The 22,422-nt window shown below is 30.9% G+C and overlaps 4 protein-coding genes across 4 annotated transcripts; 1 reads left to right on the top strand and 3 right to left on the bottom strand.

Moving 5' to 3' along the window:
- Positions 1–13,463: 13,463 nt before the first annotated feature.
- Positions 13,464–14,120, bottom strand: LOC135960557 (protein FAM136A-like). Its single transcript, XM_065511872.1, has 2 exons — positions 13,793–14,120; positions 13,464–13,726 (listed from the first exon to the last, which is right to left on the bottom strand). The coding sequence occupies exons 1-2, from the start codon at positions 14,048–14,050 to the stop codon at positions 13,538–13,540; spliced, it is 447 nt and encodes a 148-aa protein (XP_065367944.1). The 5' UTR covers positions 14,051–14,120; the 3' UTR covers positions 13,464–13,537.
- A 449-nt stretch (positions 14,121–14,569) lies between these two features.
- Positions 14,570–15,444, bottom strand: LOC135960558 (protein FAM136A-like). The gene is made up of 3 exons (XM_065511874.1): positions 15,249–15,444; positions 14,943–15,107; positions 14,570–14,880 (listed from the first exon to the last, which is right to left on the bottom strand). Exons 1-3 carry the CDS (start codon positions 15,333–15,335, stop codon positions 14,692–14,694), a joined length of 441 nt encoding a protein of 146 aa, XP_065367946.1. The 5' UTR covers positions 15,336–15,444; the 3' UTR covers positions 14,570–14,691.
- Positions 15,445–17,184: 1,740 nt separating this feature from the next.
- On the top strand, positions 17,185–17,893 carry mRpS28 (mitochondrial ribosomal protein S28). Its single transcript, XM_065511826.1, has 2 exons — positions 17,185–17,512; positions 17,572–17,893. Exons 1-2 carry the CDS (start codon positions 17,255–17,257, stop codon positions 17,866–17,868), a joined length of 555 nt encoding a protein of 184 aa, XP_065367898.1. The 5' UTR covers positions 17,185–17,254; the 3' UTR covers positions 17,869–17,893.
- LOC135960521 (probable inactive tRNA-specific adenosine deaminase-like protein 3) lies at positions 17,879–18,999 on the bottom strand. The gene has a single exon (XM_065511825.1). The coding sequence runs from the start codon at positions 18,997–18,999 to the stop codon at positions 17,899–17,901; it is 1,101 nt and encodes a 366-aa protein (XP_065367897.1). The 3' UTR covers positions 17,879–17,898.
- Between the last annotated feature and the right edge of the window lie 3,423 nt (positions 19,000–22,422).

The raw sequence follows: 22,422 nt of genomic DNA, 5'->3' as shown, positions 1-22,422 counted from the left end.
AGCATCAAAAAATAGTAAAACCAAAAATTGTTAAGGTTCAAAGTGATTTATTTATGTGCTATTTAGAGTGACTAGACAAGTTCAGAATGAATTGATATGTTCTCAAGAGTTGCTCAACTTTACCGTAGCTACAAATATGCTAAACATTGTTAGTGAAAAATTAGGAGACCCTGGAAGTTATTCTAAAAAAAGTTTAAAAAAAAATGTTTCTTCCTATATTTGTTCAACAAAAGTGCACGAAAAAGCTATTTTTTGGAAAAAAAATTTAAAAAAATTTATTTGGCGGACTCTTAGCTATATCATAGCCATATAAAGTTAAGCCGTATCACAAAGTCTGAATTAGCTATTAACCAAAAACTGATGACACCTTTTTTAGAGGCCCCACTGATTTTCAGAAACTTTAGGAGTACATATAGGGTTTTACTACCCTTTGGTAGTAGTGACATGATCGTGTGTTTTTTTCACTGTTGTACAGTGTAATAAGACCTCCAAATCAAATGAGCGTTAAAAAAATAAAATGCAATATTTTTATGAACTTTTACTAAAAAATAAGGGTCATATTCTGGATCCTTATAAATACAGGATATAGCTAGGTCCTTCCGTCTGTATATTGGTTTAAATAGTTTATTTGACTGACACCAATAGCCTTATTTCTGAAAAATAAAGTAAAAATTAATTCAATTATTTGTTAATTTTTATTTGGCCACACAGTGTAATACTTGCATATACTGTATAGATATCAATAACTTCACAATACTTAAACATTAAGTCATTTTTCACAAACTACAAGTCAGTTTTTGTAGTTGCATTGTGTTTTTATTTATATAAATTTATACATAAACATAAATAAGTACATACATATGTATGTACTCGTACATGTATGTATATGATCATGTAAAAATAAAAATATTACAATTTTGTAAATTATTTTTTTATTATTGCAGCATAAAATTTATGCAGACAAAATACTGCAGGCATAAATATGGAATATATGTACATATGTATGTACTTTTCTATAAAATATATATTTATTTGCACATTGATTCTCATACACACACCCATTGATATTTGCTAAGTTCCTAAAATTTGTCTTTATATGCAAGTTCAAAAATATACACTAGTGTGGCCCCCCAAAAAAAGGGCAATACTGCTCCTGTCAACAGGCATCTATCAGTTGAACAAGCTGCGTCATTTAGTTTGTGTTTGGCAGCCATTGATATCAGACTACCTCATGGCTTGAGGAGAAATTGGAAAAAGCTGAATTTCATCTGCACATTAAGCATTATTTTTTTAAGAAAAAAAAAACATCATTCAAATAAAAGCTAAGCTTGATAAATACTATGGGAACTCTGCACCATCAATTTCAATGGTATAAAAGTGGTTTACTGAATTTCGTTATGGACGTGCAAGCATGGAAAATTCCCAGTTGAGGTCTCTACACCCCAAACAATTTAAAAAATCACGATATGGTGTTGACGGAACGGAGATTTAAAGTATTAGAGATTGTTGAAGCCATAGGCATCTCATATGGCTCTGTGGTTTCAATTTTGAAAAATCACTCGGGGAATGAGAATGGCTGCCAATTGGGAGCACAAAATCGTACACACATCTGCATTTTCCATGGCAAAAATACAGGAATTAGGCTACTAAATTCACCCTCTTCCGCAATATTCTCCGGATTAAACCCAGAGTGACTATTTCTTGTTTCCAAACCTGAAGAAATATATCGACAGAAAGAGATTTGACTCTATCTATGAAATCATCTCATAAAAAAGACTTATTTTGATCACCTCGACGAATATTATTTTTTTTGAAGGGATTCAAAAATTGGAAAAATGTTGGACAAAGTGCATAGAGCTCAATGGAGACTATGTTGAAAATGAAACAATTTTTTATCCTATAATCTTCGTATATAAGATAAATTTGAATAATCTGAAAAGATAGATCTGAAAGATTATTTCCTAAACCAAACGTTTTAAGAAAAATCTTAAAATAAAGTAAAATTTCCTTTTATTAAGTTGAGAACGTAGAGCACTATTTTTGATACAATCCTAATGTTCGTGCATATGCATGAACAATAGGTATGAAAAAATTCTATGAAATAAATTTATGTTTATACTACTGTTTCCATATACATACATATTTATTTTTGTGTCGTTTACTTGTGTATGTTTGAACGGATACAAAATTGCATACAAAATGGTGTAAATATGCAAGTGATTTTATATGTACATATATGTTACGGTGGCCCCTATTTTGCCCTTTTCGATATTCGTTGCTCCCAATTGTTCTCCGCCATCTAAAAACCAAATGCTGAACATTTTAGCAAAAACGGATTATATTGTTATGTTTTTACCTTTTAAAAACAGTGGTCTATTTACTTTAAATAAACCGTATATTTTTGATTGCAAAAAAAGCTTTGAGATATGTTTTATTTTTTTGCTATTAAATACAAAACTCTAAAGTAAAAACTATTTTAAAATATCTTCTAGAAAGTGTAAAATAAACCCAGACCATTTTTGTTTTATTTGCAGAAAAATTATTCAGTCAAATCGAGGTTTTCCTATAATACAAACACTACTAAATGCTTATTTACATTAAAAAATTTCGTAAAAGCTTTAGATAAGACAAAACCAGCATTTCAATATTTATGCAGCATGTTCCCGAGTCTTTCTGAGGCTAAACTAAAAGAAGGGATATTTGTGGATTCTCAAATAAGAAAAATTTTGGTTGATACCAAATTTGAGTGTCTATTAACATGCAGCATGGAATTCTTTTAAACTTGTTGTTCAAGAATTTTTGGGGAATAAGAAAAGTCAAAATTACAGAGATATTGTTGCGAATTTATTACATAATTTTGAACTGATGGGTGTAAATATATCCCTCGAAATTCACTTTTTACATTCTCATATGGATATTTTCCCGGAAAACCTCGGACACATGAGTGACGAACATGGAGAGCGTTTCCATCAAGTTTTGAAGTTTTTCGAGAGGAATTATCAAGGGTTTTGGGATCAGAATATGCTAGGAGACTACTGTTGAAGTGTCGTGAGGAGACAAATGAATATAAGTATAAAAAGAGGACTAAACACTTCACTTTTAATTTTTTTGTCCTAATTTAATGTACATTTTTATATGTTTCGTTTATAATAAATATCTCAAAAGTTTGACGTCCAGGATTTTTTTTTACTATTTTTTCCGAAGTTAGAAGACCTAAAAACACAAATCCTCATATGTTTCAATTCATGAGCAAAAACCTTGTAAACTAGTGTTATCACTCAGTGTTTTTATAGACGTTTATTATTCGCAGAAATACACACACTTTATAATGTACAAGTATATACTGGTAATGCAGTTGATGTTTACTCTAACAGCGTCTATGATAAACTCAAAAACTACTACAACTGCAGTCACTATTTACACACAGTGCCATCTTCATTCAATATTTGTTAATGTTAGCAGCTTAAACAGCTGCATGCTATCAACATTGTTGATAAGTAGAAGCTGCTACTGATGGTTATGTTTATAAACATGATGAATATTGCAAGCAGTCGTTACAGACCGTCAAATTCAAATCGTTAGGGCATATTCGTAACAATATATTAAAAAACATTTTGTTGCCTATTTTCTAATATTTAATTTCAAATTGTTTATTTGGGTTACTAATCTAAGTGATTTTAAAACTCTAGGTCATTGTTAATAACCCTTTTATACAGGAGTCAAAACTGTCTAATAATACAAAGTTAGTTACACAAAAAAATTTGAAAATTATAAATGAAGAAGTTTGTTTGTTAATACAAATTATTGTTTTCTGTGAACTATTACGGTAACTATTTAAAAAATATGTATTTTTACTTGGACATTTTTAACCCATATTAACCCAAAGTCAAAAATACTGTTTACAGCAATTCGAATACATGTACAGATAAATATTGTTAAACTGATTAAAAATTTCAAGGTTTGTAATTGTAAGTCTCCTGAAGGATTCATATACTCAATATGTACAAGTATTTGGTCTTATTGAAAATCTTAGGTCTAGAGAATTAATATTATAAATTAAAAAAATTTCAGAATAATATAAATACCTGAAATTTCATGATTTTGTGATTTTTAATGAAGAAAAATTTAAACGGATTAAGATATCGTAATACAATTTAGAACTTATATACAACGAAAGGTTTTCTTTTCTAATCAATGAATTGATAAAGTTTGCCACTGTCTGCTCTTAAATACCGAAATTCCTAAAACGGGGAAAATATGTTCCAAAAAGTTAGTTTTTTCATAAAAGAGGCCGCTCTGCCTTTTGATGAATTTAAACAACATATAGGGCCTTCTAAAAATAAAATATTTTTCATAATCTGGGATCTGCGTTTTTAGATACATATTTTTAGATAAATCTGAAAATTTCCATCAAAATTGTACAAGTTTGGTGGGAACTTTAAATTGTATTTCAGAAACATAAATATACAAAATATATACGATCCCAAATACATTTTTTCTATAAGAGAAATATAACTATGCTCCATATTAGATGTTCGGAATTTGAATCTTTTTATTTAAAAAATTAAAATGAAAAAACTCACTCAAACAAATATTTCTAGAACTAATAGAGATAATCGTGCTCGGAACGACGGGAATAAATATATATAATAGAGATAATCCCACACATGTAAGCATACTTTCCAAGTAGAACTTATATACAACGTATAATGTACTACCTAATGTAAAATTTCATGTCATTTTGATAAGAACTGAATTTTTAGTTATTTTTTTTTATTTTTAGGGCCGAGGCAACTTTGGGGCCCATTTCAATTACTACCGAATTATTTTCAAAATAAAAAGTTTCTAATCCAAGTTATAAATTTATCATTTTTGAGGAACGGATGTACAACCTCTAAAGTTATCCGATTTTCAAAATAAGGGCCATCCTAATATATGAACGTAAGAGTTCATGCTTGAGTTTGTAACTGAAGTTCATATATTCTCGCATATATATTGCAAAAAAAACAACAATATAAAATAACAAAAAAACTGCATAATAAATTGTTTATTGCAGTTGTTATGGGAGAACAAATTAATAAATACATATAAATAAAGTAAAATAACATTTATATATTTCTTATTCGAGTATGTATAAATACGTATGTATGTATATGAACAATTTATGCAAGAAATTCAAAGAATTCATGCTTGATTTATTTTCAAAATACTTTTGTACAAAGTACATAGTATTTTTAATGAACTTAATTAATATTGATTATGATTTTCATTGATTTCATTGTTTCATGTAAACCTTGAAGATACTTCTATCAAATTTGGCACGTGTATATTTTTCGGCTCTAGAATGGCTGAAATCGGTCCATTATTTAAAAATATCCTCCCGAATAGGACTTTGTTGTCATAAATGTCTTATTTATATAAGTAGTCACACAAGTTCCTTCACAAATATAAATAAAATAAAATATATTTAAAAATTGTATGTGGATTCATCCATTATTGACCATAGCTCCCATATAAGACCTACTTCCGAAAATCACTTAAATATTCAGCTGAAATAAGTTTCATATAGAAAGAAATCACGCCACCTAATTTCAGGACGATCGGTTCAAATTTGGTCAAAAGTTATTGAATGCATTCAATTTGCTCAAAATCTGAATTGAATTCAATAACTTTTTATTCATGATGAATTCATGAAAATTTCAGTTCAATACATATTTTCAGCAAAATGAATTCATTTAATTCATAGTGGTTTAAAAATAAAATTTCAAAATTAGTTCTGCAATAAAAGGCCCGAAAATCTTTTTACCGAGCATAAATCTCGAAAATCACGTTAACGATAAAATAAGGTATGACGATCGGTTCATAATCAGACATAGCTCCCACATAAGGCGCAGTTCCGAAATCAGAAATATTTTACAAGTATTAATATCGAGATGCTCATATATTCGGTGTAGGATATTATATGGTCGGGTTTGACTGACTATACTTGTTTTAATTGTTAATTATAGTATTAATTAAAAGGAAAACTAATTTAAAAACTAAAAATATAATTTGTAAATTTATAATATCAATTAAACTGAATAATAATATAAGCGCACGTATTTTCTTTCCTCAAGTGAGATGCACTTATGAATTTAACTCTTCATTTTCACTAAATAAAACAGAAATAAAAACTTTGCTGTTAATTGAATAATCAGCAACACAAATTGTCGAAAAATATCAACAAAATATGTAGTTTTATAATGGTATTCTCGTACAAATTTAAATAAAAAGTTTCTTTCATTTGCTTATTCATTATTAGCATCATGATTTGTACACTAATTATTAAAAGTTGTCATTTGAATGTTTTTGTTTAAATATTAAACTAATTAAAACTTTATTAGCAAACAGTTGCAATAAAATTTGCTACGCATATTTGTGTTTGTTTGAATGTGAACACAGAGCAGTTAATGTCTTTATAAATAATTAGCATAAGTGCAAAAAAAACGTAAAATAATGTTTCAAAAAAAATTTAAATTCGGTTTGTATTTAGGAAAAAAAGCTACCCTATTTTACATGTTTCTAATTTGTCCCATTTGAATCACAATCTCCCTTACTATGAAAACTCTATCTATAGTAACCAATAGTACAGTATAGTTCCCAAAATATTCGATAATGAATGCTATCTTTGAATGGGTGAGAACATCTCTCATGTTCAGAACCACGTTCAGTTGTAGTTCAATTAGAGATGCTAATCGGGACTGATTTTTGAAAATCCCGGGGATCGGGATTTGGTAAAGAATCCCGAAACCCCGGGTCGGGAAATCGGGAAATCTAAAATACCGAAAATTATAAGAAAGAAACGTATATAATTATGTCTTTACAATTTAAAGTAATTTTTTTATTTAGCAATTAATTTTTATTAGACACTAAAAAGCATACTATTGCATCTATGGTTTCGTCTGCCATTCTGAAACGAATTTTGTTTCCGACATATGCTGCTGCCGAAAAACATCTTTCATATTGACAAAAGTTTGCAAATACTTATAACAAATCTGCAAGTATTTTCCTCTTGTTCCTTCAGAAATAAAGTGATCTATTTCTTTTGCAAGTTGCAAATCTACATTATAACTTCTTTATATCTTAATATCTTTTAGCCTTTGAGCAATCGAAATATTTTCATTTTGTTCGAGCTCCTCATCTGAATTAAAATCAATTTCGTTTGAAGAGGATTTAAATTGAGTTTTGTTAGATAACTTACAAAAAAATGTGAAGAATAGATTTTCCAGAGCCCCACTCTAGGAAAACCAAAAATACCGCTTTCCCTTCTTAATTATGTTGTAGCAGGAGTTGAGCTTAACAACTTTGCTGAACATCACTTTGCGATATTCGGGCATGTAGAATGTCAAAATGCATAAAAAAAGCACACAAAAATGACAATTTCCCCTATTTATTTATGAAAAACGGGATTTGGAAAATCCCGAAAATCCCGGGATTTAAAATTAAAAAATCCCGGGCTTCGGGGTTTAAGAAATCCCGAAAACCCCAGGATTCCCCGTTTGGCATCTCTAAGTTCAATATTTACTTTCTCCACCGTTCCACAGTGGGACAGAATCGAAATTTTTTGGAAATAAATCCCGGGATTCCCCGTTTGGCATCTCTGAGTTCAATATTTACATTCTCCACCGTTCCACAGTGGGACAGAATCGAAATTTTTTGGAAATAAATCTGGCATTTCTAAACGGCTCGTCCGACCGGGATAAAATTTGAATTGGGGTAGCCAAGTTTCGAGTTTAAGTTATTAAAATGGGCCCTACAAATGCTCCAGGGGCGGCGCTACGGGGGCTTAAAGTAGGGTACATTCGACATGTAAAATTTTTAAACACGTGCCATTTTTTGTTTCCCATCCGATTTCAAAGAATTTTAGATCTTGAAAAAGCATGCTTGCGTGTGCTATTTATCTCTTATAATTTCCTAGTTATAGGCATTTCAAAATTGAAATTTTAAAATTTTGCCATACCTTGGTCTGCTTTTTTAAAAATATAGGGCACTTTCGGTCGAATGGACTCAAATTTTTGTTTTTAGTTAGACAACTAAATTACCAACAACATACAAAAGATTTTAGAGCAATATCAATTATAAATTCGAAAATAACCGATTTTCAATTTAAAAATTCAAAAAATAGTATATTTTTGCTGTTTTTTGGACAAAAAGGTGACTTAACTCTTTTTAGGAACATATAACAATTTTATGTTTTTCTATAAAGTTTCTTTACGGAGAACATTTTGGTAAGAAACATGTCCTATTTTTCGAACATGTCGGCCCTACGCCCTTTGGAAATTGACCTATTATTTATCAAAATTTCAAATTTGGGCCACATGTTCTAAAATCCCAAAGCTGGGATCAGAAAAGGGAAAGCAGCTTTGGAAACCCTGATGTGTTCCCTATTTATCCCTAAAGTATTTTCCCAGCCCCGAAGGAAATGCGGACCCTATAGGCAAAATTGTAAAAAATACCATTTTTGAGATTTTCGCTTCAATTTTTTAGGAATTGCGGGATTCCCTTTGACCTTTTGACAAGTTTTTTTACACCTTGTTATTCAGAATGAGAAACTTAAAAAACGCTGGTAATTTCATTGAGTTTCGTTAATAAATAAAGATTTTATTACATACTAGCTGACCCGACAGATGTTGGTTGTCCTGTCCAATGCTCGTGTTCGATTTGTGAATTTGTGAGAAGATAGTTAAAAAGGGTAAAAATAGTTTAAAAAAAACAACGTATTATTGAATGATAATTTTTATTCATATAGGACATAGAATAAAATATACATAGAAACGCTACTGAGAGACAAAGAACCTAAGTTTGTTGTCAAAAACTTAAGTCTTGCAACAACAGAATACATGTGAATCAATGTACATATTTTGAGTTTTTATATAAGTAATCGAATTTTGGTCTGAAAAATTAGTGATCACAGATACAGCTCCTTTTCTTGATTAAACGCTTATTGGTCAAGTTATTAGCGATTTTAGATATTGTGAGTTTTTATATAAAAAATCGAAATTTGGTCAGATCGAGCTCGTTTTCTTGATTCAACGCTTATTGGCCAAGTTATTAGCGAATTTAGATATTTTGAGTTTTTATATAAAAAATCGATTTTTGGTTAGAAATATGAGTGACCGCTAGGGTTGCCAGCCGGGCTGGACTTGGCTGGATTGTCCAGCTTTTTTGATGCCTGTCCAGTTTCAAGCTAAAATTGAATTTGTCCAGCTAAATAGAACTTTTCGACAATAATATCCATAAATGAAAATTTACTCTAACACAGGTCAACAGAAAAAAAGGATTCACTAATCACTATATCGATTTGATGGTTACCTAAGTGATTCTAATTCTATGGATAGATTTTTTTTTCTAAAATTGTGAATTTTTTTAGATGTTTATCCACATAATTTATGATAACTCAAAAAGGGTTAGTCCGATATTATTGAAGTTATATATTGCGTTTCAATCGGCTCAGTAGTTTCGGAGTTATAATAACAAATTGAAGCAAAAAATATATTTTTTACGTGAAAATAATTTTTTTTTGATTTAAAAAAATCATGAAAAATCGAAAACGAGAGATATTGTTGAGATTTATTGCTTTATCGCAAAGCCACATGTAATAGAAACAAAATGAGATATCGATCATAAAAATCGATGGATTCTTTTCGAATTTATTCACAATTAAGTGAATTCGCTCATTTTCCTAGTTTTTTTTTACTGTAGCACCGTGTACAATGGATATAAATATATTTTAAGAAAAATATTTACACAAAACCAAAATTAACATTTTCTTGGTCATATTTTTAATGTCCAGTTTTTTTTATTTGTCCAGCCTTTTATAACCCAATGTCCAGCTTTTTGCGAATCTGAATCTGGCATCCCTAGTGACCACAGATCGAACTCCTTTTCTTAATTAAACGCTTATTGGCCAAGTTATTAGCGAATTTAGATATTTTGAGTTTTTATATAAAAAATCGATTTTTGGTCAGAAATACGAATGATCACAGATCGAGCTCCTTTACTTGATTAAACGCTTATTGGCCAAGTTATTAGCGAATTTAGATATTTTGAGTTTTTATATAAAAAATCGATTTTTGGTCAGAAATATGAGTGATCACGTATCGAGCTCCTTTTCTTGATTAAACGCTTCTTGGTTAAGATATTAGCGAATTTCTATATTCATATTTGCGAAAAATTATGGTTTTTTCATGCGAAAAAATTTACATGCTGTTTGACAGATAGCTGTTGGTTTTAATTTCGTGCGAAAGAAGTGCTGCGGGATTGTGAACCCACATGCACTATAACTAGGACGATATGGCCCCGACTAAATCGGGGACGAACAATACATCTTCTTGGCTTTACACGCTCACAATTGAGTGGGGTAGTGGCGTTCATAACTGGACACTGCACCTTTGGTAACCACGTTAGGAGACTTGGTTTGCCGTACCACGACTTCTGCAGAAGTTGTCAAAACGAGGAGGAGGATGAAACTATTTTTCATCTTCTTTGTCATTGTCCGGCATTAGGCGATCTACGCCTAAGGTTTCTGGGACATCGTTCCCTAAATAGTAGGGTATTCAATTAATCGGGTTTCTGGTTTAATCGGTTAATCGAGCAAATAATTAATCGGGGTTAAGATTTAATCGGTTAATAATCGGTTAATTTTAAATTAATCGATTAACCGAATAATTTCTATTTAAATTTTAAACTGAAAATATATCCATCAACAAAACATAGCAATTCAACCATAAAGTAATTAATTTTCATTAGTTTTAATAAAACTCGACTTGGAAAAAACTCTCTCGCTGTTTGTAGATGCTAGTGAAATCGAAAGTAAGGCATGGTAAAGAATATCCAATATCTCAGTTATTTTTTTAGTTTTTTTCTAAGCACATAAAATCTCCATTATACCATTGAAGTCCTTTTTGGATTTTTTAGAAATACTTTTACTAATTTCGATAATTTATGATAAAAACTTATTTCCGTAGTGTCTCCAGTTTCGTCCATTATCATGTTCTCAACCGACAAATACATGTAAATTAAAAAATCATTAAAATCAGTTTTTATACTCATTAAGGTAGTTATAGACGGCAATACTGAGTATTAACACTTTTCAAATTGAAAATATTATTGAAATCATTCGGAATGTCAAGAAATCGTTTCGAAAAAACATTTCTTGTTTATACGATAGTTTTTTTAGTTTTTTTATTTATATAGTTAGTAGCTTTTATTAACCATATAAGGCCCTTAATGGCTCGGTTATGTAATTGAAGAATTAATAAATTAAAAATTAATAATAGTATTACAAATATTTAGAATTTGAAAATCCAAATACATCATAGTAAGCAAATTCCATTTGAAAATATGTTTTCATAGTTTTTCTCTTAAATTTTTCCAATTATTGCAAAAAAAATCTATTTTTTGAGCCAATACCATTTTTCTGAAAAAATGTGAAAAAAAATTTTCTAAAAAGAGTCACATTTCGAATTAAAACCATAAAGTAAAACAAATTTTATCAACAAAAAAGTATCAACTCAAAATACAACCAAATTTTAATAAAACAATTTGATTAGTTTTAACTTAAATAAAGGCTCAAATCAAAATAATACCTTTTTTATAAAAATATACGATATTTCTATTTCAACTTTTGTATTAACTCAAAATAATACCTTTTTGTTGATATAAAAGTAGTCACTACATTATCACCAAAATCGTTTAAAATGTGGTTTTCGAGATGATAGAGTAATCGGAATACGTCGAAACTTTTACAGTAGATAGATATTAATGCTGTTATGTAATTGATTTCTTGCAAAAAGTAAAATTTTAAGAATTTTGAGTTAATACCCTCTTTTAAACAAATTTTGAATACCGACCGTAAATCAAAAAATCATTTGTATTTTTTGAAAATCTAATCAAATTTTGTTTTGACGATGAAATTGTGGTATGATACTTGAGTTTTTGACAAATATTAATACCCAGTATTGCCGTCTATAAATACCTTAAACATGATTCTTGGATGTTCGAACAAATATGTAATTTTACTTTGACATTTGAATTAAAATGGAAAAATAAATACAAAAAAGTGCAAAAATAATAAATTTCGGTTAATCGGTTAATCGACACAAATTAATTGGTTTATTTGTTATTTGAAAATCGCCTATTTTGAATTATTCGAACAGTTAACCGACAAAAATTAATCGGTTAACCGATTAACGGTTAACCGATTGAATACCCTACTTTCTGAGCTCTCGAATATGAGGCTTGAGGGCATTAATGCCTATATAGGTAGGAGTAATTGGTTAAAAAGACCAGACACGGGGATCACTTTAGAGTGACCCAATAACCGCCGACTCATTGTCACGTAAATTCTTTAAGATCTCCTCCCTCTCTTTTTCTTCATACATCTCCTTCTTAACTTCTTCAATCTTCTTCTTCTCTCTTTTTCACTTATATCTGTCCCTCTTTCTTCTGCTTTCTTCTACTTTCAGGTAACAGAAAAGGACCATTGCTTGGACCCATGTGAGCTGCTCTTTTTTCTTCCTCATTTCGTGGCTGCCTGGAAAACCTAAACCTAAGTGCTGCGTATGTTATTTCGTGTGGAAAAATAAGGTTGCCAGATTTATTTCACATGTTTTCCACAATAAAAACAGTACTGCTTTTGCGAAATTATTTCGCATATATTTCATTCCAAATATTTTATATGTAGTTTGACAGCATTTCGCACGAAATTTTGATCGAATTTTGGTCTGAAATATGATTGATCACAGACCGATGTATTTTGCAGATGTATTTAATAATTGGGCGTATTAGTGGACATGGACAATTTTTATTTATGTAAAAACTTTTGCGGACTATGTATTGCGAACATTAAAAAAAGTTAATTAAATCTTAATCTATCTTATATATCTTAATTAAAATTTAGATATATCAAACAAAAAATTGGCGTGGTAAATTTTTCTTTCAGTAAAAACTTGAAAATCGCTGTAGCAGTTTTGCGATTTTAGACAAATCGAAAAAAGTGGGCGTGGTCAATTTTTCATTCCGTAAAAACTTAAGTTAGGCTATGACCAACTTTTTAAAAAAAAAATTGTCTAAATCGGTCTGGCCGTTCTCTACTGATGCAATTACCAACGAACGACCTTTGATTTTTATTTATATACATAGAAGATATATGTAACTACCGATTATTACCATTTTCAACAGGGTTTTGTAACTTTACAATAGGCCCATTTAAAAATTCAACACAATTTAAAAAAAATTTAAGATTTTGTTCTGACTCAAATTTGCATATGGAAATTAGCTAACAGCATTTTTGGTCTTAACAGTATATAATGTAATTTCTGGATATGTATCTTATAAAGGATCTACGTATTATAATTGATCGATATTAAAATAATCCAGCACTTTGATTTCAGCCTACTTGAAACTAATTTCTGTTAAATTTTTCATCGATTGTATATATTTTCAAAAATACATGTGACGATCTTAAAGTAATATTTTTTTACATCCATTAGGCCATTCAGGCCTGGTTTATATCGTTAGGCCCGTTGGCCAAAACCGTTTTTATAGATCGCATCATACTCGGTATAAGTCCAATATATTTGTCTGCACATTTCATAGTGCAACGTTCAAACTGATAGCGATATTTTGAAATATCAGATTCATGAGTATTCAATGGCACATTGCTACGAACATCATCATTGCATTGCTAAATGAAACAACAAATTTCAGTAGAGAAATACAAAGAACAGAAAACACATTGTATTGAACTAACCATTACACAATTTTGGAGATTCGATTGAAATTGCCGTAATTCATGTTGTACATAGTCCTGGGCTCTCAGCAACGGCGCAGCACAATCTTCTATACAGGATTGAACGTTGTCTAGACTGGGTCGGCGATTGAGATCATCGCAACAGTTGACCGCACACAAATGCATGTCTGATTGCATTTTTCTTAAGTGACTCTTGTACATGTCCTGTATCATGTCGGCAACAGCCTTTTCGACTCGTTTACGTTGATCTTCAATCATATTTTAGAAAAATGTGTATAAAATTGTATATTTAAGGAAAATTTAAACCAAAAATTGTAAATGCATTTAAAATTTAAAGTTATATTTTAGAAGTAAACAAAATTTCCTTCAAAAATGTCAAATGAAACATAATTTAGGGGTTTCCAGTAAAATACTGAACTTACAAATTAAACAAAATATTTGTTATATTAACATGATTGATTTTTGTGATTGGTTTTATGGATCGAATTACTACTGACTTTTTGGAAATCTGAATTATACAATTTAGCTCAAATTTATGTATATACTTAAATAGCCCTTATTATCCAAGCTAGAAGTCCGTAAAAATTTCATAATTTTATTTATAAATTTGTCCATACTAACATGCCTTCTAGTTTTTAGTTTTATATTAGGTCTGTTCCCTAAACAAAACTGTTATGATGCTAGAAATTGTTTGAAAATGTTAAGCAGTTTAGAGTACTTAGCCAACATTTAATAAAAATTAATTACCAGCAAATTTGTAAAATACGAAACAAGCCCTGCTTGTCATATTTTTTATTTCGAAAAAAAGATAAACTTTAACTTTTTAATCAATAAAAATATTCGCTTCCAATTAAAAACAATAATAAACAATTTAATTGCGAAATTAAATAACAACCCACTCAAACTTGTGGTATGGCTTCAGGACCCTTAGCCAATACGGATTTCATAGTTTTCATCATTGTGGGTATTAAGCCAACATGTTTGTCTACACACTTTATAGCACAACGCTCAAATTGATCGGTAAATTTAGCGATATCATCTTCTTTAGGATTAGCTGGCATTTTTACCTTAATATCATCGTTGCATTGCTAAAATTAAAATAATTTCATATTATAAATATTTCATATTAGCTTAGTAAACTTTAACTTACCATTACACATCTTTGTAATCTGCCCTGAAATTCACCCAATTCATGTTGTACATAATTTTGGGCTCTAGTTAATGGCTGGGAACATCTGTCAACGCAACGTTGTACACTGTCCACACTGGCACTGGTGTCTTGACAACATTTGGCGGCACATAAATGCATATCTGTCTGCATAAAAATTATGAATGTTATTTATTAATCATTTACATACAACACAAACTTATACCGGCTCAATAATAACACCGTTTTCAATACTATGATTTTAAAACAATTTCTGAAGGCAACAAAGTTCAGTGCCCTCCTATTTACCTGCATTTTGCGTAGATGTGTTTTATCCATATCATCGATCATTTCGGTGACGGCTTGTTCGATACGTTGACGTTGTTGTTGAATCATTTTGCTAGCTTTTTATTAACAATTTAATAGAAGAAACTATTGTTTTTACAAAAATTAGGTAAGTAATTAAGAAAAATGCGTAACTCGTGTTTTTAAGTTTTATTGATAAAAAAAAAAGTATCTTCACAACGGGTGATTCAAAAACTATTAAAAAGTTCGTAAACAGCTGTTTTCTTGTGGTTACTAAACACAGATTATACACTAAAAAAAATTAAGAATAAAAATGTCTTTGCCTATTTATATCAGATATTGAGAAATACAAAATTAAGCAAAACAATCAAATTGTATTATGATACATACGTTTCTACAAATATTAATTCCCAGTATTGTCATCTGAATCTACCTTAAATAGCATTTTTCGCCGTTCCTTTACTGGCGGGGAGAGGTGTAGCTTGGTACCCGAAATCTTGTTCGCAGCACCCTTACTCACAATCGGCACTGGCTGTAGCCTGAGTTTTCAAGCTAGCAGCTCCCGAAACAGGGGATTTTACCGATACTCTGTCGGTACGGGCCAATTCAGTTTTCGAGGTACTTGGGTTCAAATTCAGAGGCACGTTGATGTTTTTAGTCTTGCATCATTTTCTAGAGGATGCACTTTGCGCGCATTCAGATAATTTAGGTTTCCTCAAATCTCCTCCTGCATGTTGTTGAACGCCAGTTGCTAGCAGATTAGCTCGGGCCGGTGTCTCCACCGAACTAACCTGTATCTGGAGCAGAATAGCTCGGCCCGGTGTCTCCACTGAACTATCCTGGATCTCAGTAGCATTCTCCGGAGATTATGAGAATCCCGACTGGATACATGGGACCGACGTAAAAATTGCATTTTATACCTAACTGACTCTATAAGAGACAGATAACCCAAGGGATCTAAATCCGATCTCACCATGATCCGTTCTGGTATGGTCCAGTACGGCTTACTTTGTTCCTTGCACTTAAGCCTCTGCATTGCGAGGCAATGTTGTCTACCGATTCAAAATGGTAAATAAAATTTAAAAAAAAATAAATGAAGTAGACTAAGGTTGTATTTTATTATATTTAAAACCAATTATTGAAATTAAAAAAATATATTTCTATAATTTAAATTTTTTATATACAGGCCTGTCACACATTTTGCTCGGAATGTTTTCAATTCCGTAGTTACAATTCCGATCGATTTCAATTTAGGTTCTTCAGATTCCGTGTAATTTATTTATTCTCTGATTTTAATTTGTAAAGTGTTTATTATATCAAAGCAAATGAGAAGTTTTATTAATTTTATTAATAACTAGCTGAACCCGGTCCGCGTTGCTGGCCTTTAGAAAACATCTGTTTTATATTACTCTCGATCTCGATTTTAATATACAGTGTCGGACAAAGTCGGTGAACCAACCTTCAATGTTAATACATGTAGTGGCATTTCGACTGGTTCCAATGAATTCAAAAATTCTGTATGGAAATTTCTTATTCATGCACCTAATATGCAAGAGTCTCTGTAGCAGAGGCCAGAGACACAAAGTATACAGAGGCGTCAAATTTGACAGTTAAAAAACACTAAAATCAGCTTTTTTGAAATTGTTTCGATAGAAAGAGAAAACAAATTTGCGGTTTAGTACAGACAGTGCGTTAAAACAAACAACTATATAAATAAGCACAAAACCAAACCAGTTGAAATTGTTTCGAGCGAAAGAGACAAATATATTTGTTTTTGCCGTGTCGCCTCTGTATACTTTGTGCCAGAGAGGTGACGTGATTAAAAAAAATTGTAAGAAATATTTTTTCTCTACGTGTATGAACTTCCATCGAAAGGTGTACAGAACGCAGTATAAATACTAGTCAGCTGTTGATGTTATTACTACTGAACACGGTCTTCCATCTAACAGCTGTTTTACATAACCTTCCTTTTAGCGAAAATCTTAATTTTATTGGATTTTTTAAATAAAATGTCATTTTTGTGTCGTTTTAAAAGATTAACATTGCAGAGATGTGTGAGAAATGTTTCTACATCACAGCGCTACTTTTCTGCTGATAAAGGCACAGAAAGCCCAGCTTCATTGGAAACGATTGTGGAGGAAAAAAATGTATCAGTGAAGGGATTTGCTAAGGCTTATGAAAGCCATAGCGATGCTTTAAAACCCAAAGAAGAACCTAAGGATACCCAGACTTTTGCTTCCTTATTGAGAAATTCAAAGTTTGTTGATGTGAGTTAAGCGTTATTTACTAATATTCTTTTATCACAATATTATATATTTTTTTTTAGCTCGGTGATCCAGATGGCAAGGTAGTATCTGGTAAAATTTTCCACGTTGTTGGTGACGATTTATATATCGATTTTGGCTGGAAGTTCCACTGTGTTTGCAGCAGACCAGCACGCAATGGTGAGGACTATGTACGTGGGGCCAGAGTCCGCCTAAGGGTCAAAGATTTAGAATTATCCACGAAATTCTTGGGCTCATCTAAAGATTTAACTATCTTGGAGGCTGATTGTCAGTTATTAGGTTTACTTTCTTCGCCTGCAAGACAGGGTTCTATGAGAACTTCTGTGCCAATTGCTTAAATAAAATACCTTGTTTACTTGCTTATTTTGTTAACTTTTATTTTTAGTTTCGTCATTATTTTCATATAAAAACCGATATACTTCATAATGATGATTTAGTTCCGGTACAGCTTGTAATTTAAATCTACTTTCCAAAGCACCGTTTTTAGAATTCTCTAAGAAAAATACTCTCTTAGCACGACTATGGACTAGGGCCATACAGCACATTAAGCAGGGTTCATGACTTAGGTAAATGTCGTATCCTGTACATAAATAGGGACCATATTTTGTCAAATTATCGCCATCTACAGATGAGACGTCTAATTTCAGTTTTTCTTTTTCATGTACTCTTTCTGCACCCAGCTTTAGATCTTTGAAACCGTCACTTTTATTTATGAAATCTTCAAATGCTTTGGGTATGCCGGCCATACTTAATTCACTTGATTTTTCACTCCTTTCTTGGTAGTCATTTTTACCAATTAAAATATTCCAAGCTCCGGCATCTTGAGATTTGGCCACAAAATCAACTAAGACCATAGGAGCATGCATTACTGGACTTATGCTCTTTTCACTACCACCCATCGCTACTATACTTTTAAATCTTGGGTCTATACACACTCCCAAGCATTTGCCATCAGCTAATTTTAATGAAGCATTTTTCAACAAACGAGCAATTTTCAGATGAAACTCTTTGTCTTCTGTGGCAAAATTTGTACCTTCATATCTTTGCTCCATATATTTATCAGGATGAAATTTACAGGGCCATTTAGAGTTAACTTGATCAAATTGCCATCTCAGTTTGGGTGCCGCATTAGGCACTTTAATAATTTCGGTAATTGCTAGCACCGTTTCTATTAATTCTATATTTATTAATTTTAGCTGTAAAAATTCTTTTATATTTTCATTTTCCACCAACTCATTAGTTGAGCATATTATAATTTTTTTTCCATTGACCCTCTTTAGATGTTGTAGATTAGTTAAGGGCAGTTTACTGGAAAATTCCTGCATAATCTTTGATATATCTTTTTTGTCCTGCACTGTGGTGGTTATAACTTCCTCATCTTTAATATTTTCTGTGTATTCATTAGCTAATATGGCTTTAATTTGTGTTATACGATCCATTTTTAAACGTTTTGCAGTTGGTTGTAACATTTTTTCTTAAAATTTTGTCCAGTTAATATTTTCTAAAAATAAAAAAAATGTAAACAACAACAGTCAACAGCTGTTGTGAATGTTGTCAGCGCCAACGTGTTCAAGTGGTGAGTAGTAGCAATTGTAAATGTAAATAGTATTGCCAGCGGCATTTCAGCAAACATAAATTTTATACATCATACAGAATTGCCAGCTCAAAGAGTTTAGAATGTTATAAAATTAATCGGTTTCATTTACATTGATTTCAAATGTTTAAAGTTTGAGAAGGTCGAGTTTTGTTTTTGGTGCTCAGCCATCAATTTTTTTTTCTTTTTTTTACTTGCAGATAAAATGCCAATTAATAATAATCAGATTAGTTAAACTATCCGATTTGAAAGATTTTTATTTATGCATTGTTACGAAATTGTACTTGAATTCAAATATAACGGTTTTAACGGCTGGTTTAAAGTAACATAATGCTTCTCAACCTTTATATTTATTGTAACAGCAGTTAACATAAATAATGATTCTCAACCTTTCTATTTATGTTAACAGCAGTTAACATATCTGTGGAACATACAACATTGAATAAAAGCTTTGAGATCATTGTTTGAAAGTATGGCATCACTCAATGTTTAAGCTGCTAACATTAACATCGAAAGCTCTAGAATTCGAATATACTAGTTTGTCCGTTAAGATCATTGTAGAAGATTCACGAAAGATGGCGTGTGTATAAATAGTGGCAGAGGTTGCAGTCGTTAGTTAGTTTATCAGAGACGATGTTCCATGTATGTAATGGCATCCCGTCAGAACGGCTAGAGCGATTCGGCTGATTTTTTTTTTATTCGATTCGAAATTTTCAGGAGATGGTTTGTAAAGAAACCATCTAAAGAAACTTCTCATTTTTCTTAATAAGAGAAATTTTTTGGAGAAACTTGAAGAACTAACATTAGTAAATAGTTACCGAGCGAAGCCAGGGTGGTCAACTAGTCTATATATATACAAATTAAATTTTCCATGTATGTAATGGCATCACGTGAGAATGGCTGTAGCGATTTGGCTGATTTTTTATTCGATTCGAAATTTTCTGGAGATGGTTTGTAATGAAAAAAAATTCAAAAATTCCGTGTAAAACTCGGGATTTTTGTTTTTGAGTCCAGTCAACTGTAATAAAAAAAGACCCCTAAAGTATGCAGTACAGATTTAGATATTTTATTTGCAAATAAATAAAAACAGGCAGGTGTATGTGGGTTGGAGAAACTTGAAGAACTAACATTAGTAAATAGCTACCGGGCGAAGCCGGGCGGTCAACTAGTTTTAAATAAATAAAGAGTTGCTAAAATTTTTAACTACTAAACGGCTTTTATTTGCAATCAAAAGTATCCGGTTTATTTAAATGAAATAAACCAACGTTTTTTTTAAAAGGTAAAAACGTAACAGTATATTAGAGTGACAATCAGTTGTATAAACTAAATTTGTGTTCGAATTTTGATCTAAAAGTTAAGTGCTGAATATTATTAAAAATTCCAAAGACCATTAACGTGTCTCAGGCCACACGAACAAGAAATTTAGAAAAAAAACATGGTTGGCAACCGAAACAAATAACTGTATCGGTAACGGTATTAATTTTATTATTCTTTCGGTGTCGGTATTTAAATTATATCGGTATCGGTATACCGGTATAAAACTAATATATCGGTATTTATACCGGTATTAAAATTAAATGCATCAAACCTAACAAGAAGTTAAAAAAATCTAAATATACCTATGTAATTAATATTTTTTAAATTTATTAATTCAATAAAAAAACAATTAGGAAAGTCCGACCATATAATACCGTACACCGAGAACATGATTTAAAACAGTTTTCTTTTAAAAATTATATGGGAGTTATGACTAATTACGGACCGATCGTTACATAATTTGATGATATGGCTTCTGTATATATATAATTTATTTCTGTTGAATTTTATTGGAATACCAACATTTATAAGAGATTTATGCTAGTTAAAGTGATTTTCGGAAGTGGGCTTTGTGGACCGATCGTAACAAAATTTTATGGTGCGAGTTCGGCTTATATAAAACTTATTTGTGCTGAATTTGGTTTGCATATCTATATAACTAAAATATTTATGAGAGCCTAACTATTTTCAGATAGGGCAATCGTATGAGGGCTATGATAAATAATGGACCGATTCTAATCAAATTCAATAGACTTTGTCCTTGGGGTAATAGAATTGCTTGTACAAAATTTTATTGAATTATCTTTGAAACTGGTTACAAGGTTTACATGGCCGGACGGACGGTCGGACATCGCGTAATCGACTCAAAAAAACATCCTGAACAGATTGGTGTACTTTAATGTGGATGTAGGGACAATATTTTTGCACTTTACAAACATCAGTACTAACCCAATATACCATCCCCACTATGGTGGTGTAGGGTATAAAGTGGCAATAATGCCCTTTTAAAGTTAAATTAGAAAATATTTTATTAATTAGTATTTATGTAATGACAATCGTGGTTAAAATATAAGCATCTTCTGATTGTATTTCCAAAACAAAATACATTTTCAAAGATAATTTTATTATCGCTTGTACTCTACATGCATATTTCGGAATTACCAAAATATACTTGGAATTTTAAAATTAAGAACATTAAATTTAAATATTCAAATTAAATAAACAATGTTAATACTGTTATATAAAACACTGAAGAAGTTACGTTTTAACCTTTTCAAAACGTTTGGTTTATTTCCTTTAAATAAACCGGATACTCATTAACGACTGCAACCTCTGCCACTATTTATAACACTGCCATCTGCACTTTAGATTGCTCTTTAACTGTAAAAGTTCGAATATTCTAGATCAAACGCCATCTGTGGTGTGCTTTCTACAATGTTCTTTAACTGAATATTCGAATTCAAACAGCGATGCCAACTTACAATGGTCACTGTAAGCTTTCATTTAATAATGCCCACAGATATGTTACAGTTTGCTATTACAGCACTGTTATTTGAAAGCATTATACTACTTTTAAATCAGCCCTTAAAATTATATTTGAATTCAAGTACAATTTCGTAACAATATTTTGAGAGTTCAACTGAGTCTCGGGTGTAAAAATATACTATTGAAGATCAAATACATAGTATCAAAATAGTTCCATCGTAATACTTTTACCCTCCCTGGCATCAAGGTTCAAATTCTGTTTTCTAATTAATTATGTAATTGTAACCATTTTTGCAAAATCTGATTATAACGCCCATATGATTTCGGTATTGAAACTGGTATGATACCGGTATTGATTTGCAATTGATAAAGGTATTAATACCGTTATGATAACGGTATTGATACCGGTATTTTACCGATATTTTACAAGTATTTTACCGAAATAATTATTTTAAACGGTATTTAATCGGTATCGGTTACCAACTTTGAAAAAAAC

The sequence above is a fragment of the Calliphora vicina genome, chromosome 5 (assembly GCF_958450345.1).
Source record: "Calliphora vicina chromosome 5, idCalVici1.1, whole genome shotgun sequence".
Classification (NCBI taxonomy): domain Eukaryota; kingdom Metazoa; phylum Arthropoda; class Insecta; order Diptera; family Calliphoridae; genus Calliphora; species Calliphora vicina.
Note: the sequence above shows the minus strand (reverse complement) of the source record. Positions and strands in the feature narration are given on the sequence as shown.

Excerpts from the sequence above, each read along its gene's own strand:
- LOC135960557 (XM_065511872.1), bottom strand. The coding sequence starts at position 14,050 with ATGATTGAAGATCAACGTAAACGAGTCGAAAAGGCTGTTGCCGACATG. Across the intron at positions 13,727-13,792 it reads ATCTCCAAAATTGTGTAATG|CAATGCAATGATGATGTTCG; the intron begins GTTAGTTCAATA and ends TGTTTCATTTAG.
- LOC135960558 (XM_065511874.1), bottom strand. The coding sequence starts at position 15,335 with ATGATTCAACAACAACGTCAACGTATCGAACAAGCCGTCACCGAAATG. Across the intron at positions 15,108-15,248 it reads CACATCTACGCAAAATGCAG|ACAGATATGCATTTATGTGC; the intron begins GTAAATAGGAGG and ends ATTTTTATGCAG. Across the intron at positions 14,881-14,942 it reads GATTACAAAGATGTGTAATG|CAATGCAACGATGATATTAA; the intron begins GTAAGTTAAAGT and ends TTTTAATTTTAG.
- LOC135960521 (XM_065511825.1), bottom strand. The coding sequence starts at position 18,999 with ATGTTACAACCAACTGCAAAACGTTTAAAAATGGATCGTATAACACAA.
- mRpS28 (XM_065511826.1), top strand. The coding sequence starts at position 17,255 with ATGTCATTTTTGTGTCGTTTTAAAAGATTAACATTGCAGAGATGTGTG. Across the intron at positions 17,513-17,571 it reads GAAATTCAAAGTTTGTTGAT|CTCGGTGATCCAGATGGCAA; the intron begins GTGAGTTAAGCG and ends ATTTTTTTTTAG.